We start from the raw sequence: 20984 nt of genomic DNA on the forward strand, positions 1-20984 counted from the left end.
TCACCGTTAGCTGTACGTCATTCAATACTTCAGACCACCTTATATTCCGGTTTTCTAACTTTCGTCTGTTTGTTTACGGAAATGAAAACGCGAAGAGTATATTTGTGTATGTTTTAAAGAATTTTAAAAAAACTTAAGTATACCCACATATACTTTCTAACTTACTTACGCAATAACTTGCAGCAATAGGTATAGTAATGCATTATATTATATTCTAACTTGGTTTGTTACTCTGTTCACATTTCTAGACTATTCAAATGATAAAGATTGGTCCTATCCTATATGCTTAGTTCATAATTCCGACTACAATTTCCTCTAATTGAATAGTGATAACAGAATTTCCAATATCCCGCATCGAGCTCCAAGCGGCATATCCAATAAAGTCTAAATATCAAATACGTACCAGCTTTCTCCGTCAGAGCCTAGACAACTATCGATAGAGAATTGACACTTCTCGATGCGAAGTCATAACAAGAGGCACCGTTATCCGACGAATGGATAGCCGAGGTACCTGCTGAGGTTTCTTTATAAAATTGATGGCATCTTTGGAATGCGGTAACTTGTGTACCCAAAAAAAATCTTCTTAGTTCGGGGACTGGTCGATGACTATATTGTTAGACTTTTGTTTTTCGTTTATGTTTTGTTTTGTAGTGGTGACACTTTCATTCACTCATTGTTTTGTCAACAATACCTACCTTTCAACAGGGAAAATTGTTTGTAAACCTACCGCGTTGCACTTTATACTGAATCGAATAGCGACGTCCCATTAATATTTATCACAGGAAAAAACTTGATAGTCATTCTATTTTAAGAATAACTTATTCGAATCTTGTATGCAACGCGTTGATGTCTTTTATAGGCGGGAATATATTCATCGACCGGTATCTCTCGAGATGTTTTATGTAAAGAGTTATCGTACCCTATTCATAATTACACTATACGGCCATATAATTTATCTTTGCCTTAATGTTTATTGATTATTATCTTCTTTCATTTTTGAAGAAATTCAATTAAAGGTTGAATAAAGGTATACGTTAAAATTTTAATTATCCGCCGTATTTACATGAGGAATTACATTGGTGGTGGTTACGTGGTATGTGAGCAATTTAATACGATAAGATAACTGTTAATAGGTTATTAAATTACATACCCTGTGTTGTTTTGAAGCCAATTTTATGTCAATCTCAATCCTTTGCGTATGTTCCTGATTCACAACAATTAACACACTCACTGGGTATGCACGTCTACGTATAACTTTCCCAAACTCAACACTTTACATGTAAACTTTGCACAAGTAGGTACACTTTAGGATGTTGTAAAGCACGGAGGTATGAGGACCAGCGTGATTCAGCCAGCACTCTCCACGACCACCATGAGATAAACTGTCAACTTGAACACTGAATCGAACACTGAAAACCACTTAAAACACAAACTCAGTACCTCAATCCATCATAAGGCGAGTTAAGCACAGCATTTTTTGAAATAAACCGACGGTTATACTTATAAAACACTCGAGTCGATCGAAGTTAAGTCGAAACTAAGTTTGAGGCCGCTGTGAGCAGTGAAAGACCGTTGATCCAGTTGTGCGGTCGGTAAAGCAGAGGGCCGGTTTTGCCGACACAAGCCCGGGCAGCCTTCGTTGTTGCCGTCTCCCTCTCTGCCTTAGGTGAGAGCGAGATGTGCGCATCATCGACATCATCGTTGGTTTCCTCCGTTGGGAGCATTGGCAACCTGCGCGTACGCTGCCATTTCCAACACAAACGCAGCCGACAGGTGAATGTTGCCTGTGTGTGTGAATGGCTTCATGTTTCTGTGCGTGGATTTTGATAGTATTTGAATGATAACCTAGCGTTTTATGCCGTGTTATGTTATCGGACAGTTACGGTGGAGGTTATTTCCAATAGCGTGCAATAAATTGGAGCAATTTATGCTTAGTGAGCAAAGCGTACACAACCTTAACCTTATGTACGAAGATGTAGGTAATCGCCCATAACAATTTTATTATTTTAACATTATTTTGTGTAACTACCTAATAAATATCTAACAACTATGGACAGGAATACAGAAAGTTACATTATTCTAAATTTTTGAGGCTATTTCTTTACTAATAACGACAAACCCCTGCCATACCTGTATAGCTTCACTTCACACTAAACAAGCGTCTTAACTTTCGTCAAAAACTCGTTTTTTTGTGTAAATGAGCCGAAACTAACAACTTCATCAAATTAGATAAGTGAACATCAAGAATGTTCACTTATCTAATTTAAATAATCGTCAAGAATTAAGAAATTCAAATCGACAACAATTTGGTCCTAAATAAAATGTCTTATTGAGCAATATCTTACAAAAGGTTCCTAATTCACACGGTATTAAATGAGGAACACTAAAAACGGCCATATGACTCGGACAAACCATCTCGTCCATGTGAAGGGAAGGGACCTACAGTAGCTACTATTTATACTTTTTTAATAGAAAATTTACGAAGAATATTATCAGGGTACACGAGGCCTGAAGAAAATATAGGTAATACAATACCAATCTTTTCCGATTCCGTTTTATTATTTAAATATAAGTATGCCCAAAGCATCCAATTCTGAAAGACCTGCGTTTCAACACGTTTCAATCAACATTTTGATCATGTAATTTCTGTAGCTAGTTATTTATTTCAAAACTATGTACCTACTTCCTTCTCTTTGATTCGCTGTTCGTTTGTAACAAAGTAACAATCAACGAATTCTGTATACGCACTCGAGGAATGCTTGACCTTTGAATTATCTTCGTAATTGGGCACAAGGAGGTTCCATGCAATTTCAATTTAAACTTAGCGTTTGGGCTCGCATATACACCCGTATATAAACCTTAATAAAATGACTTTTGAGTTAATTACGTATATGTAGTTAATAAAAAAAAGATAATATTTTATCGGATAATTTAAAATGTTAAACTGTAAAATGTTATATATCCAAAATGTACTTACGTGTTGCTTACACGAGTAAGCACTAGGCTGGGATAGGTTATAAATTGGTAGTTTTTGTCTATCTTTTCGCTTATTTGTTTTTCTGTTAGAATTCTAGGATAAAAAGCAATATTACATTATCAAACTAACGTAGCCTAATTATTTAGAATGCTGAAACATTTAATTTTTCTTTTAACTTTGTTAGTGAACATTTAATATACCTATTTCCAATTTTAATTATCCGTTTGAAAGAGATAAATAGCCATGGAAACTAATAATGAGTGAAGGAGAGCCTTCTATTAGGTACAAGTGCCTTCGACCATCAATCGTGAGCTATCAATCAGGGAGAGAAATGTCATGGACATTTTCAAGTGTGCATCGTAGTGCACAAGTTCTGAGACTGTTACAGAACATCTACGGTGCGTGTTCTCAGAACATTTTGGTAACATGTCGTGATACAGAAGTCGCGCACGCGTCCACACTCTGCAACAGCGGTCGCTAGACCTAGTAAAAAAAATGGGTTCCGCTCATCTCGCATAATCTTTATTGACCAAAACTCATTTCGCATAACTCGTATGGTCTAAACTTTTTTGGCCGAACCATCACTTTGCCAAGACTTATGTGGCATAAGGCTCGTTTCGTCTAAAACTCTTTAGACACAATCTTTAAACACCTAAGTTTCGTTTGCTCAAATTTATGTTCGTCTATACCTATGTATAACCTTGTTTCTCGTAATGTTATCTTAATAAATAATATATTAAGTATGTAGTAAATGTACAAATTGTGGTATTTTTCTCCTACATCCCGAAAATCACGATATTGTATGATTAAAAAATCGAAAGCTAACGACCAATATAATTATTACAAACCCCATGAGATCGAAACCTAAAAATAGGTGCGACGACGAGCAAAGCGAGGAGGAGCGTGTTAGGTGCACATGTTCATAAAAACTAAAGCGGAGCGCAGCGAAGCGGAGCGGAGCGTTTTCCAAACAGCGGAAACAATACAAGGCACCAGTTTGCGCTATGTAGGGAGACGCTCCGTCAAAGTTAAAGCCAAACGAATATTAGGTATTACTTTGTATAAACCTGATAAACCTATGCCATAGCATTATTAGGCTATTCAAGATTTGGCCATACCATTATTAGGCTAAACAATGTTATGCGAAATAACTTTTTACTAAACGAGATTTATGCCATACGATTTTCGGCGTAACGAGACTTTGACCAAACGTTATTATGCAATACGAGATTAGGCAAATAAATCTTATGCCAAAAAAGGTAGAACCAAAAAAAATATACTCTATGCGCTAGACTGATGTCGCAGGAAGTTCTGTCTCGCGAGCCAAAACACGGAACCTGTTCTGCGACACGTAGATGTCGCTGTATAGTCGCGTGCGACGTCGCAGAACAGAGCGCGACGTCGCGGCGACACGTAGACGACATGTGCCTAGACAGGTTCTGCGACAATTTGTCGCCTAGTGAATACGAGGCTTAAGCGAAATATTAAAAAAGTTATATACTTAAATACTTATTAGTGAAAACAATATTCTATTTTTTACATGTGACAGTCTATCCATAAAGTCATGAAAATGAAAATGGATCTAACTAATTATAACCCACATTCAAATCATATTAACATTTGGTTTTGTGGGAAGTAGGTATATGTTCTTATCATAAGTTGTTTTTCTTGAATAAAGAGTTACATATTCTATTCTATTCTTATTATTGAAGCCGGTGTTAGCTATGTTCAGTTCAACAAAGATCATCCATCGGTATCTCATTCTTTACATGTAGGTAAGTAGGTATATAATAACGTAAAGTAAATATCTTAGGTACAGTCATTGAAGTATAATGTACTAGCGTACTATTAGTTCAATGGGTAGGTACAATGATAAAGCCTTTGCAAAGTTGAACTCTTTATTTTCACCAAGTACTAAGATGGACTGTGTGTAAATTTTTTTTTAAATAATATGATGTCTTGGAATCGTGATGACAGCTTTATCATGCATCTTGCAGGCAGTACACAATTACTTACATGTAAACTTGCCAATTATATAAATTGTAGGCAATCTTGAGGATTGCACGCAACTTACAATATTATATTTTAGTAAAAATATTGTGAAAAATATATTTTACTCGTACTTTATTTGCCTCACTGCTCAGAAAATGCCTCCTTGTCTTATTTGTCGAGACGTTTCTTTTGCACTGACACTCCATCTTGTTCTTATCTTATATTGTCAATATAAGTTCCTAGGGGTCTCGTAGGTCGTAGCTAAGAGCTGATTCACACACTATTTAGTGCGAGTGTTTAGTATACGTACATTGCTGGGCTTGTTGTATATAAGTATAGTATTTGCAAAACTTTTGAATCTGCCATACATACCCATGTAGGTCTACTCGCAGACTACTCGAACTGCTAGTGCGAACTAAACAGAGTGTGAATCAGCCTTTCTTTTCTAAGATACATTGGCTATTCAATACTGATGTAGGTGAGCACAATAGAACCCTAGCGATGCCATGGTCGGAGGCACCTGGGAGACTATATATAATTGTTAACATATATCTAGACCTAAGGAATACTAATACTAGTGTTTAAAATAGGTTTTTTTAAAAAAAAAGGAAGCTGAAGTGGATAGGTACGTACCGGCTGTGTCGACGTACTTGAGCACAAACTGCGCGTCGGGCCCGAGCGCCGCCGCCACCTCCAGCGGCAGGTCCGAGTCTCGGAGGACGTGCACTGGAAGACACAATAAATATAGGTGAAAACCGCATCCAAGTCGGACTAGTCCATTTGGAGATATTGCCGGTTTTATGGCAAGATTGGGGAACGGACTAGTCCATTTGGAGATATTGCCGGTTTTATGGCAAGATTGGGAAACGGACACACTTTGATTTTTTTATAGTCAGACAAAAGTTATCTGAGGAGTCATTCTGATGTTGTCACGTCTGAATGTTTATATTATATTGTATAGACGATGACAGCAACAACTTTATTCCTCAGATAACATTTATCTGACCATTGAAAATCTTTGTAATTGATAAAAAATAGCATCTTTATTGATCAGTCATTAGCATTTATATGTATATTCGATTTCCGAGATAAATACTCACAAGTCGACATTGTACACTCAACATTGTGTTCATATAATAGCTACCTATACATATAAACAAGTTTAATTCATCGAAAAACAAAACAAAAACAGTATAAATAATTGAATGGTCATTAGCAAAATAAATATTTATCAGTTCATGTTTATTCTGCTGCTTCAAATCGACAATGCGTCCAACGAATGGCTGAGCAAATTACAGGCCATCCATATTGTGTGTAGCCTATCAAAATATACTCTTCAGGAGTAGTAAAACATGGAAAGCATTAGTGTAACCGTTACAATAAGGGTAAATTTATTCATCTATTTTATTTGGCTTAACCGATTTTAATAAGCATTATCCAGTGTGTGGGTGGTAGGCATGATGCTCGCTAATAAGTAGTATAGAAGATGAAACAAACGAAAGCTCTGAAACTACTGAATCAGTTTGTAAAATTATTTGAGTTGATTGTCCTACGATTATCTTGAAGGTATCCCTGAATTTTCATGAAAACCCAAACGCGATACGAAACTTGCGCGGAAAAGATGCCTAATAATGGGATATTTTATACACACAAAATTATTATTACACAAATGCCACGTTGCATTTTCTGATTAAGTCACAATCCACCCTTACTTATCCTATGACCCATAGGGAGTCCGAAATTGAGCGTTTGAAAGTGAAGTCTACCGTAAACTGTTAAGTCCATGATGGGTTAGTTAAGCTCTACTGGGAGTTAGATTGTCCAATTCAGGCATAATCATGATTTTAGCCCTGACTTACCCTAAATACAGAAATAATGTTTTAATTCAATAACTAATTAAATAACTATTGACTTATTTCTAAATACAGGATGTCCCGCTCAAGGTCATGCCTGCCAGTAGGGGGTGATATAACTCGTCTTTCTAACTACTTAATTCTTGGAAAAAACGGCTTTTTTAAATCTCTTTACAAATTTTGTTGGTTGTGTAAATTTTTTATTTAATTTATTTTTTGCAAATTTCCCAAGAAAATGTAAATGAATAAGGAAAACGTAAAATAAGATTCCGATTTTATGTCTCAAACTAGACTTCCGACGACTTGTCGATGGTAGATTAGTACAGTTCCCCAAAATTGATAATGCACATAGAAATCTTCGCCATTGTTCGGCAACGGTCGTATTCCCGAGCGTTAGAAAACTATTACCTATGTATTTAGAGTGGTTAAGTGCATTTTCTTCATGAAATTTTAGTAGAATTATGTAATTGGTGCTAAAAGAGATAATTGATTTATCAGTAACGAAATTTGATTCGATAATTCATAATATTCCATAATATTAAAATTTACTTCGAAAATGTTACAGTAGGTACTTTTCAAGTGTCTTACTGAAGCTGATGTAAAGATGGATGAAAGAAGGTTTGAATAACACAAGGTTTATATTATAAGGAGAAATGGATTTCAAACACAGGTTTATATAAAAAAAATAAAATCTCAGTTCAAAAGTATTTACAGCACTGATTATTTCACATTAATAAAAATGTTTACATTAAAATCTCAGTTCAAAAGTATTTACAGCGCTGATCATTCACAATAATATTACAATTACAAACTTGGTCTTTTGGGTGTGGCTTTATTGGCAAAGTGAAGTCTATCAATGTGACGCATATTTTATTCTTAAATGTGCCTCATAATATGGCATCGTCAAAAATAATTAAAGTTGAAATTAAATTCACATTTGAAAAAAATAACAAGAACGATGTGTAATTGCAGCTCTTTATAATTCCACAAAAGTAATATTGATCTTGACCTTGAGACCCTTGACTGATCGGTGACAGCCACCGACCGCCCAAATTGTTTTCGATTATGTGTCACATGATATTGACTACTATTTCTTTCGAACAAGGATCAAAATGCAAGTGCTTTGTTTAAGGCACTGATTCGGGTGTTTCCGGGAATACGACAGTTTGCGAAGATTTGCATGCGCATTATTAAGATGGGAGAACTGTACATAGTTTCGATTAAGTTAGATTGTGTTAGTTTAGTATTGTAGTGGGAAGTTAAGTTACTCGTAGCTTTTATTACTACCCATTAAACAACAGTTACTGAATTTCACATTCCGTATTAAAATGTTTTCACTGAAATGTGGAGCGGTCAATTGAACAGTAGGCACTATCTACCTACCATTATTTTGTATATGTAACTATTATATCATGTATAAATTTATTTAACTTTCAATACATAATCGTCTAATCCAAATTACATTACAAAGAGCTTATAGACTCGCTAAGCACTTTATAAATTAATTTGAATACAAACCCCAGCCCGTTGTAATCCACCCACAATCCTATTTCTATGCATTATGCATAACAAACTTAACTCACCTCAAATTAGCGAAGTGTTTATCCAATTCGACCCGCATGCGATACACGCCGCCGCCGAACGAATAATCAAACAGCTTATTAAAATAGGCGCAGACCTACTCAATGATTTATCCTACCAGCTTGTTCGGGGCCTATTGTTCTGCAGATTAACAAGGTAGGCAAACTAGTACAGAGACGAACCAATTGTCTTCCGCTCCAACAGAACTTATAAGATAATTTATGAACCACCCATGAAATATTGACGCGCCTACACAGTCTGGCTTGTCATACAATATTGTCGGTACGAACTGTTTTGAACTTTCACATTGAAGTAGGAAAGTTGGGGTTGCGTTGAGGTCTGGAGGTGAGCAAATTGAGGATTTTGTGACGACGAGTGGGCGTTACAGTGACACACTGTTTCCTGTTGTGTCTCAGATAGACTGATCTATGAACTATAGTTGCCTATCTTTCTTCACAGATTTACTATCTTCATAATTTTCCCACTTATCACTTGCCTACTAAGTATATAGGTACCTAAAAAGTATTTTACTAAGATAAATTATTTCCAAAATAAATTTCTATTCTCCAGAAGAAACATTACTGATGTTTCAAAGCCACTTAGGTGTATAAATACACAAACATAATTATCACACATCACACTCATGAGTTGCGAACACTCCTTAAATTTGCTAAATAAACAAAATATTTCTTTACACTGTAAATTTGCGCCTTAGCAGACAGTCCCAGCAACAATTAGCAAATCACACGAGCGCGACAACATTTTTCAAAGGCGCTTGATTTCATGGAAATGTTTTTCGTCTTGTCAAGGACTCTGTTCAGTGTTCAGGCGTCCTTTAATGAATGTGAAGGCGCAGTAAAAGTGAATTCAATTACCGGAGAGCGCAACAGTGAATGCGCGGACCCAGTCGGTTCTCACCCACACATCATTTGACCCTTTCTTCGTCGCGTGCGGCGGCCTTGCTCTTATCTTGCGAACATACAAGTTCATTATAACAAATTACGGTGGTTAGTGTGCAATTTGCAATTGTATGTTTTCGCTGATGACGAAGATCATTAACTTCACTTGTTCCCGTGGGGCTTCCTGCCGCATTGTGCAGTTTTCTTAGGAAATCGTTATAAGTAAATCAACTTTCTCTATCGCATAAATCATCGCGTAAGGACGCCAGTTCGGAGTGTCGGAAATGTCGCGAGTAATCAGCGACGATCAACTTGTGACCTCCGACTTTCCGACCGATTCGGAGTTCTCACACGACTTGATCGAAATTTATGCGACAGATAATGATATTCCCGTGTAGGGGGGAAAGGAACACGTTTCTTTCTTCATCTTCGCGATACAATCGATACTGTTTGCAGCCGATTCAGGCAGGATGGTAGTAATTATAAGGGCGGGCGGACTGTCTGAAGCGTGGGGCAGTAAAAGTGACATTTCGGGCATATCTTTCCCACGCGCTTGCATCGGCCACCGCGCTCCCCGCGTCGCCACGTAATTACACTACTGCATTGGCTTTTTGCAATAAATGATCAACCTTGCACCGGAGCTCAATCAAGTGTCGGCTAAAATCATCGATTCTCCACGCGATGACAAACTAGCGGTCTGCTCTAGCGGTGAATGCATTTGCGGATACAATCATTACAGGATTGCAGCGGAAATTGTTTCGCTGACAATCAAGAGCTTACGGTTTGAGGGGGAATTGAAAACGGAGTAGGTACCTTTATTAACGGAAAACGAATTGAATGATATTTACTTACGTATAGCTACATTGTTAATAACGTTATTTAAGAAATCTTCCTTGGAAGTTTTCGAAATGGAACTCTGGTTGGAATTATAAACGCAATTCGCAATAAAAAATCGAGCACTTTGTTAACCAACACACCCACAGCCTATAGCTACAGATAATAGAACAACACATGACGTCTATCGGAGCTGCATCCTGGCCAATTCCCATGTCGAGGCCTCCAGGCCATCAAGTACTGTTAGAGCGAATTAAAGTGACATCTCTGGGTAACGGAGCGCGGTGCGTGTTTTTGTCGTCCAGCCATCGGTCACGCCGCGTGAGACCCCTGCGGAGTCTGTCTTGTCTTGCAGATGCTTAGGCCTAGGTCTTGGAATGTCGAAGCCCTTAACACTGACTTAGTCGTTACTACTTCTGACGCTAACACGCACAGTGCAGCGTAGTAATGCTGTAGAAATACTACGTGGTAAAAAGATTACTACTGATGACCAGTTTTAATGACGTCGTTGTTTCTGTCAAACATTTATTTACTAATAATTTATTATTATTCTGTCTGGATAAGCAAATCCTTTTAAGAACAACATTATTAAATCAAAATAAATAAATTAAATGAAAACCTACAATAAATTCATGATCTTTCATCATAAGTTACAATAATTTAAAAGCTTAAAAGTATGTTGATTGCACAAACTGAGCTTTTTCTCAAAGATGTAATAATCTTTGTTTTAAGTTATTATCAGTAAATTCAACAGTTTTTGTGAGAAAATATCTTGACCATGCCATCAGCAGGCAGATTGATTATTCGTTATGAATAAAACCACCTTTTATAATAGCAAGGTAAAGTCGCACAGTATGGGAAAGGAAATGTATTTATTATAGGCTTACTTAGCTATTAAAGTACTTTTTGTTACGCATCTATGGACATTCACTTACCAAGCGTTCTGTGATAAATGCCATGAGAAACTTAGTCGTGATGAAAGTAAAGTAAAGACGAGATTCTGAGAAACTGTAATAGATGTACCACTCAGCCTACTGAGCTTCATTTATATGGGAAAATCTATAATTGACAAAACAATATAAATAATAAGATATTGATACATATTGACACTGTTGACTAAGACGCAGACTTTAATAGCTTCAAAGCTTGCGAAGTATGTACAATTTACATCTTTTTATCCCGGAATTCCCACTAGAAATCCTTTAAAAGCAATGCTAAGTTCGCGCGGAAAATACCTATAATAAGCCAATACCGACGCTGTAGTTCAGGATTGCTGTGGGGTCACTCTATATATCGAAAACCGAAGCTTCGTAGAGCTGTTGCGTGAGCCTCAACACTATCTATCCTAACCAATCCTAACTAATATTATAAATGCGAAAGTAACTGTGTCTGTCTGTAACTCTTTCACGCCAAAACTACTGAACGGATTTGAATGAAATAACATAGGCTACTTTTTATCCTGGAATTCCCACGGGAAAACTTCTTAAGGAGAAGCGAAGCCCGCGGGAACAGCTAGTTTGTATTAAACGTGCCGATAGCATGACAGCTCCCGTTCATTAGTTTTTCGTCAATATAGAGTAACCTTCCAGCTACTAGCGGTCCCAGGTGCCTCTCTCTGCCGTCCCGTGGGTCTCGGCCCGCTCGTAATAACTCTATTCATTTTCACGTTTACAGTTTGAAGGGCTTTATGAAGCTTTGTGAGACTACTGGGCAATTTCGGCCTCGGGAATTTATGTTCCTCTATTATTGCGATGATTAAATTGCTATTGACCTGGTTAATTGTAGGTACTTGGAATTAATTAACTAGCTTTTGCGCATTAGCTTTGGTTTTCTGTAAAGAGTTTAGCCGTGGGAAAGTATTATAAAAAGTGGCTTATCATGCCTTCCATAAATATTTATTTATTTTATTTTAGGAAAACTTACAGCACAATTTAAAGGTATAACAATAGAATGAGCAGTAAAAGGCCTTTTACAATATGCTCACTATATTAGGTTTGCCAAAATCAAATAGAAATACTAACTCAGCATTTTTTAAAGCCAATTTTAAAAAACAGGATGTTACAGATGACGGACAGCCACGAGCACAAGGCCTGAGCTGGACGGAGGCCAGGCGCGGCGCACTCTCGTAAGGCCCTCTGTACCTACCACCTTAGGACAGCAACAGAAGGGCTAGCACGAGGCGCAATTAAGACGTGACAATAGTTTAGCATCGCGCTCGCTCACATGGAGGAGTCTCAAGAGCGAGCACGACGGAGAACTTTTGTCACGTCTTAAATGCGCCCCGTGCAAGCCTTTCAGCATACAGGGTGTTACAAAATGTGTATTCACGTGCCTCCATGGCTGAGCTGCACGCTTACAAAAACATACAGGATGTTACAAAACGTATCGCCTACCTCCATGGCTGGGGTCCATCCTTATAAAAACATACAGGGTGTTACAAAATGGGCCTACCTCCATGGCTGGGGTGCACGCTGTACAGCAGACAGGGCTCGTCGCCGGGCTCCCGACAGCACTCCAGCACGTCGCGAGCCGTGGTCTGCGGAGTCACCGGCACGTGCGTGGACCGCCACTCCGTCCCGCTCTCGCACCACACGCGCACTATCATCTGAAAGAGATGGAGAGGGGTTTCAGATGGTGGAGAGAGTGCTTTGGCTGTAGGTGAGGATACAGCTGGATGGAATATCATCTGAAAGAGATGGAGTCGGGTTTGAGAGGGCAAAACGAAAGTGTTATTGGTGTTGGTGAGCAGGAAGGAATTGGCTAAGGTCTGTCGGCGTGTCGGCGTTTGCAACAGTCGTTAAGTTGTCAGAAGACTTCGGGCAGCTAGAAAACATCTGACAGTCGGGTTGCCTCTCCCTCTCAAGTCTTTCACCACAAGCTTGCTTGTATTGGGGTCCAACAACCCGCACTAGGCCAGAGTGATGGACTAGGCCAAAAACCCTATCTTTATTGGAAGGAGACCCGTGCCCTAGCAGTGGGGACGTGATGGGTTGTGATGTGATGACATTTCCAAAATTTATTCATTCATATCCGGCTCGGTATCAGCTAAAAACTGCCCGATCCACGTAGTAGTAGAATCACTCACTGTAAAACGGTGTCTTTAGTAATTCATTCATTCTTATTTATGTTTTGACTAAGAAACTTCAGTCGCACCATAACTAAGTAGATATGATTGAATTTTTAGTCAAACTCAGTAACAAAATGAATAAATCCCACAACCGGACGAACAATTGCGAAGTTAAAGAAGAATGGCGAAACCTGACCCGCTTTGCATAAGTTAGCAGCCACTCACCAAACCTATTTTAAGTTATTGATAAAAATGTCTATTATCAGGGAAAAATATTTAAAAAAATCTAAACCATGGGGTTCTTGAGATATTAGGGTTCAAAAGTAAAATAATTAAATATATTTTTTTCGTTAAATAAGATTTTGCTGAATGGTACACGCACAAATAAGTTTTATAATCTAAATCATGGGATTCCCAATTCATAGCGCATCACAAAATGTATTACATGATTTTATTTATGCAAATAATATCATAATTATTTTTGCACATTTCACACTCAGAAACCTATTTTTATAAAGAGACCAATTTCAAAAATTATTTCATTCTATTCAAGTTCCCGTTATCCCGAAGTAACATAAAATACTTTTTAGCCAGGAATTCCCACGGAAACACTTTTAAAATCAATTTTTAGCTCGAGGGTAACATCTAGTACAGTAGAAAGACTTGATATTTCAGCACCTATATCTTCGTTCTCCCATGTCTCATAATAATAAAATTAATACCAGTATATGCTGTAGTCACGGACTAGACATCAGTGTATGTTTCATCAATGGCCGCTCTGGGTCATGGCGCCATAGAGAAATGGCCATTCTCCTTTGCCGCGTTGGAAAACCCAGGGAAACTTTCTCAAGTTATTACAGGGACGCAAAGAGCCGACTGGCTAAGAAACGAGACTTATTCCAAACATCTAAATGATTCTATAAGGTTTGGAAGAAATAGAGATATATCATCAAATCACATTTTGATTTAACCACCATGATTAACCCACCCAACGAACATACTTATACAAACTCTAAAGGTTGGACTAGGTGACATTAAGTGGACGTACCTTTACATAGTTTAGGAGTTCATTCCTTTCATAAATTACATAAAATATCTTACAGACACGTATTTAATCTGTAAGATATCTGATAGGTAAATCCCTAAATAAATACATAATAGAATTATGCCTACATAGCTTTCTGTAGCGTATTAGTTAGCTAATTAAAATAAGTGTCTGCAATAGAGATCGACAAAACTGTTGCTATGGCGTTCTCTTTTATCTTTCCAGAATTAAGACATCACGTAGTTTGCAACAAACAAACTGCATACTTAATAAAATTGTAAGTTAATGCATTGTTGAACATTTTTTAAAAGCGACATAAATTTACAATTTATATAAATTTTTTTATTTATAAAAAATTTATAATATATTAAAATATACTTAGGTACGTAGTAGTAGGTAATAACCAATTTCCAAAACTCATTTCAAAAGTTATATATGTTTTTATATATGTTTGGCATAATTTAATATATTTCTATGTACGGTGGCCTGCGCCTAAAAGTATACAGGCGGAGTTTTTAAAATGGCGATCCCTGATGATGAAGGGACCAGCTACATCTGTTATAAATCCGGGGACGTGTTGTGTGTGACGTGTGTAGCAGTGGTGTTTATGTGGATGTGCTTGAGCAGCATGTGAGCTTGAGAACGCTATTTTAAAAACTCCGCCTGTATACTTTTAGGCGCAGGCCACCGTACATATATACTTACGTAAAGTAAGTACTAAAGTAAATTAAAATTAACAAAGACGAGCAAAATATTGAAAACAATTCATCTTTTAAAAATGACAAGTAACGTAAGTAAGGTATTAAGAAATTGCCAAGAAGGCTTGAAGATGGTGAAGACTACCCATTAGTCAGCTTGTCATGTCCCTGCCATAATACGTGTCCTTGTCTAATAGTCTGCTTTGTTTCAAATTGTTTAGAAGAACATGGAAAAAAACAGTGCGCAGTGTATAAACATATATACAACAAGACTGTATGTGTATATTATGTTATGGTTATAGATACGGATTTTCTATATTCGTAATACCTTTGGAGTAGTGTTTTTATCTCAGTGGCACTAGCACTGATGACTGATATTCGATTAACATACTTTATTATTTTTTTTGCTAACTGCTCAAATTGAGTAGGCTTTTTGAAGTAACATGATAAGGAAATAAAATTATCAATTGATAGAAATTCGAACTCGAACTCACTTCGAACTGTTCGAACTATACAGACAAAAGTCCCAAGCAATTTAGGACGTTTGACTTTCTTCATTTCTTATCTGCATTATTCATTTCAATTGCTTCAGCTGATTAACTTTAATTTCTATTAATTTAGAAACCCTAGTTCACTGACTTTACCTTCGGGTATGCCACTGATAAAATTCCTCCCTGGACATTCGCTCGGCTTGGTCTAAATGCAGCGTTAAACTGATTGGCTGTTACCGCGCAGCTGTTAACACGTTATTAAACCCGTCCCGTGCCATCATCAGAGCCCATTGTTCCATCTCTTGTATTGCTCTATGCTCTTGCTCCTACCAATTACCTACTACGAGAATTGTTAAACTTAGGATCGTACTCACAAAGTATAAGCTCATCTTCTTCTTATTTTTAGTGTGACAAATACTACAGATGGACTAAGACTTGCTCTGCTAGATTCTTCAAGGTTCATCGGATTTTATAATGTCACTGTAATATTTGAATTTTGAAATAAACCAAGCTAAAACTATTATTACGTGTAGGAACTAAAAATAAGGAGGCCCATGACAAGGATAGGTAGGCTGGGGGAGACCTTAGCTATGTCAACACTTATTATATTTTTTACTTCTACGTAGAGAATTCGTCGTGGATATATCACCCACCACACGAATCCCAGTATTTCACCGGTTACTTTACTTTAAATTCTTCATTCATAACTCGTATGGTATCTATAATTATAATACAGGTACTTATTTAATCTTTTTGGGTACAAAGACTTAACGAAGACACTACAACAATCGTTTAATTTATGTGGGAACGCCAGTAGCTCTAACAGCATTTATGAAATGCTAATAAGCTTATTAGCCATCAAAATTACCCGCTTCAGATAATGGCTAATTAATGTATAAAGTTAATTGTCCATTGCTCTATAATTTGGCGAAGAATCACGGAAGTAGCCACGCTGTGTAATGTGCTTGTGACCATATTTATGGAAAACTCTTGAAATCAATTTAACCTTAAACTTGGTGAATAATTGCATAAGCATATATTATGTATGTACTTATGTAAATTTTAAAAGACATATTTACTAAATATTTATAATATTATGTTACCTATCTCGTGCTGGCCTCATCTAAAGGAGTGCCACATGACTCATGCTACGGCCTTCTTCATCAAAAACAATGGCTGACGGTAGTTTTATAATAAATTTTATTTAAAAATATAGTAAAAACATTGAAAGAGTTATTCTCAAAAGTAGTCCGTTAAAGAAATTAAATCCATACCTAATATATAGAAGTTATCATCAAATAACTTGATTGGAATATTTTTCGATTCCAAAAACTCCATGTCCATTTGATCGAGAAAATAATCAAAAGTAATTTCATGAGTATACCGGAAAGGCTACTGAATAAGGCAGTATTTACGAAGATAATCAGCAGACTACTTTGTTGTTTAATGAGTGCTCTCATCATGGCCTAAGGTGCCACTTACTGGTCATAGCATAATTTCCTAACAAAAGAAATACATATAGTGTGAAATTTATAATGAGGATTATGAAACTGGCGTGTGAAAAAGTATAGAAATGACTTTATTTTAGCTTATGTTCACATTTAGTACGACCATACCTTGGCTTCTAATTAACGGCCCATCTACCAAATTTTATTGAGGTACCTACTACATAGCTGAAAAAATAAGATACAATAAGGCAGTGTTCTAATCAGTCCATGTGTTACAAACTGTTTCACACAAATATACGAACTCACGACAAATTTATAGGTTACCCCTAATTTTTTGGTTAAAATAGTTGCTTTTCAAGATGTTTAATCTAGTTTGTTCACGTACAACATTGCGCGGTGAAAACGTGATATTTCACAGTCGTGTTTTGTTCAGCGCCGCCAGCTTCTTAGCTTGTGCAACGCTTTGTTGCTTTTTTGCACCTTTCACGAAACTAATTACATCGCTTTTAGCTGTAACGTTGCACTCGAGATCATGTTTTGCATTTAGCAAGCTTCACTTTACTTTGTGACTTTCTTTCGGAAGTCAAGATGCGCTTTTAAGAGTACTTCCGGTGATAGCGGAAGCTATTTCGCTCTTATCCGTGAATAATTGATGGTGCTGCTGTTATAATACGTAGTTATATTTATATTCTTGCTAATATTGCAGCATCATCACACGCAGCTACCATAAAAACAACACGTGAAACGAAAAAAGGTAAACAGCTAAAAATATACCTGCAGGGAAAACCTTCGCGCCTGACTTCAACTGAAAGCGTCACCATTTCAAGAAAAACTGCGACGCTTTAATGACCTCATTAAGTCCGACTCCGAAAGACTGCCACAGTTGCCTGGCCTCATATAAATTTCATAGTAAAAACACAAAGAGTTGAAGTGTGGAGCAATTTGCAGTTACAGGGCCGGAGTAAGGGGGCGCTAACGAGTCGCAAAACTCACAAACTATGCGACTTTACCACCCCCCTGCTTAGGTGTGGAGGGAGCGAAGCGAAGCTTTATGTAAAACTTCTCAAGTAACTATTCCATTCATACCTGGTAAAAAGCGAAGTAAACATCAAAATTGGATAAATATTCTGAGCGATTCGAAAACAACCAAAATTTCTGGCAGAGCCTTAGTATAAAAAAATACGAGCTGATTTCACTATCAATATGACTGAAAAATATGAACTAAGTTATTTTTTTATATAAAGATTTCGCAAAAACAAAACTTACTCAATTAGGTACATAGGTTCTTGCTGCAATTCCCTAAAATAACAGCGCATTGCACTGAAACAATGAAAAAGAGTTACAAAATGGGCCAGTCACATTCATTTTCCATTCAATGCCCGTTAGATTTTCCATTATTCAGTTGGGAAAAATTAATTATCCTCTACCGGTCCCGCCCGTCATTCATTACAGTACCTCGCGCGACCCTAGTCCTGACTACGTAAGAAAAATAATTCAGTTTTTCAGTACCTATCATTCATGATGTATTGTTTACAAACATTAAATTGACGTAGATGATTTAAAAGAAATAGGTATCAATTTCATAAGAAGAAAAAAATACTGTCCTTTTTTGGACATCTCAATTGTTGTTTTCAGCCTCTACATCCTGCATTCTTCAGTTAGAGATAAGATAAACCTAAAGCTACAGGAATGAAACTAGCCACAAATAAAAAACATTAGTTGTCTAGGGCGAGTAGGCCGGTTTCAGACTACCGTATGTCGTGGCGCTTATAGGGTCGTTTCAGCATACGTGATTACGTGCTTTAACGCGCGCTACATGCTCCAAAAACCCTTATAGGTACATGCCAAAAAATACGCTAGTCTGAGACCTCTATAAATACATGGCTTTATTTTGCTAAGTATTCTTCGGTTAGTCGCTTGCATACTTTTAAGTAGTCAAGCTGCTCCATTTGTCCTGTTTGAATAAAGCATTCATTATTTTGCTAATTGCTATAGTTATGGGTAGGTTTTGTATCGCACTTTGTATTCAGGCGCAATGACTTTTGAAATGGCCCTATTGTTTGTTTGTACGCACTCTTCAAACGCCCTAATTACCATGGAAATGATAAGGGTTGGCGCTGGATTAATAATAGATATATTTATATTTATACTTCATATTCAGTAGTTTACATCTAATTGGTTGGTCATTTGTATTCTTTGATTTCTTAAATTTATAATTTCATACATCATCATCATCATCGTGAGTGAACAATAAACCACTACTGGACAGAGGTCCTGTGCCAAGGAGCGCGCCACAACACTCTGTTCTCGGTCTTTCCCAAGCTGCAATAGGCCTATAAAATCCTTACTCGTGTGTAGCAAACGCATTAAGAAACGGTAGGTAGGTGATATGTAAAAAAAATATGCCTGAATGCCTGCCAACCTCTTCCGGTCCTTTTAACAGCTTAAACTTTTTTGTAAAAAAAAAAGCAATAAATAATGTGCATAAAGTCCAGTTCGGTGTATGATTATGAAAGGGGAGATTAAGCTGGAATTAAGAATGTTTTTGAATTAAAAATAGGGCAGGATATTAGTCATAATAAATGTCCAAAGCGAGAATTAAAAGAACGTAATGAAATTCCTTCCACAGGACGTGTCGAGCAGTTAATGTTATGTTAAAAGTTATTGAAGAGGTATATTTTATGGACTGGATTTCCGAATGAATTTACGCATCCGTTTAAGTAGAATATGGAATCAAGTTTGATGCACCTATGCCTAAGGCTCTATGAAGCAGAATCTCCAGGAAAATCGAGTGTGGAATGCATATTAAACGAGGTTTTCGATGTCGATAATGGTCCCATGCAGCGCGAACAGCTAAGTAAAATGCAATAACGCAGTATCTGCCACAACTGTTGTTTCAAAACCAATAAGAAGTATAAGTATTTTAAGTAATCTAACATCCCCAATAGCCTTAAATAGAAAAAATATCATTTAGGTTTTTTGCATTTATCACAATATGCAGTTAATTAAATAAATACGAGAACTATGTACCTACGTACGTTGTAAGTACGTGTATAAAACACTCAAGTCGTAGTCGCATAACGGTCGTTTAACGTCCGAGACACAGCTGTTAGTCAGCAGATGTAAGGCTGAATTGCTTTACAAGTTAAAAGGGTAAACTGTACGTTTGCACATTACCATCAAATTACTTGAATGGACTTCGACGTAATTCGCGCGTTCTTACAAGGGGTAGACGAAACGATATCCGACAAATTGCAGATAAGGTATGGTGGAGAAAGGACTCTTTGTTTTGTATACCTTCAGATATGTGTACGTATGTAAGTGCTGTAGGTATTGTGTTTTTACCGTAAATTTGTTGATTCTTCACTGATTATGAACTTTCTTTTATTATTTTAACAAACTATTCTTACGTTTAATAAATCCCTATTTTAACCTTTCTACCTACATAATACACTGGCACTCTCTGAAATTATGTTTTAGAGTGCAAGTAAGTATGGTCTTTATTCCACATGCAATTCTGATCTAGGCATTCTGAAACAGGCACTAAAATAGTAAACTTACCGGTATCATTCTCCGATGACATGTGTGTTGCTTCGATTATTCAACCACCTGAGAACAAAATAAATATCAATGTAGATTATTACATATGCTTTCCTATTTATATTTCAGGCATTAAAATCTGTGTTGTATTGTGCTAGCAGAGGAGTATTGCCAATAGATAGTAAAAATGAAGAATGTCTGTAAAATATAAGACTGAAAACATATGACAAAAGACTGATTGGACATATCGTAGGAGTTCAATTTAACTTTAAATTTTTCGTATCTCATTTACCACCATTTTTCTCTATACTTAGTCTTATGTTTCCGTAAAACAACGCGGACTCGGGTGTATGTATTCCTCAAAGCTGTCTCGTAGCGCAACAAGTTTCAATCTCCATTGACCGCCGCCCACTCGCCATCAATCAGCTGTAATGATAGCGCGGAGGCTACTGTTGGCCCACTTTCTTTTACTATCCACCACGACCCACGGTCTATCTGTCTCACTGGCCAGTTTCCTAGCTACCGTGTACCCGTAGGACCTTTAAGTTTACGTTTAGTT

General features: G+C 37.0%; 1 protein-coding gene across 4 annotated transcripts in view; it reads right to left on the bottom strand.

Moving 5' to 3' along the window:
* LOC105382610 (apoptosis-stimulating of p53 protein 1) overlaps nt 1-20500 on the bottom strand; it is a 199272-nt gene extending 178772 nt beyond the window's left edge. For 2 of the 4 annotated variants that reach the window (XM_048627260.1, XM_048627258.1), the window contains exons 1-3: nt 20447-20500; nt 12588-12741; nt 5603-5695 (exon numbers count right to left, since the gene is read on the bottom strand). In XM_048627260.1, the coding sequence (XP_048483217.1) occupies nt 5603-5695; nt 12588-12741; nt 20447-20455 (256 nt within the window). In that variant the 5' untranslated portion in view covers nt 20456-20500. Of the gene's footprint in view, nt 1-1150; nt 1668-5602; nt 5696-12587; nt 12742-20446 lie in introns of those variants that run through there. The other 2 variants (XM_048627262.1, XM_048627261.1) reach the window with 1 other exon arrangement.
* Nucleotides 20501-20984: the final 484 nt, after the last annotated feature.

The sequence above is a fragment of the Plutella xylostella genome, chromosome 18 (assembly GCF_932276165.1).
Source record: "Plutella xylostella chromosome 18, ilPluXylo3.1, whole genome shotgun sequence".
In the NCBI taxonomy this organism is placed as follows: Eukaryota; Metazoa; Arthropoda; class Insecta; order Lepidoptera; family Plutellidae; genus Plutella; species Plutella xylostella.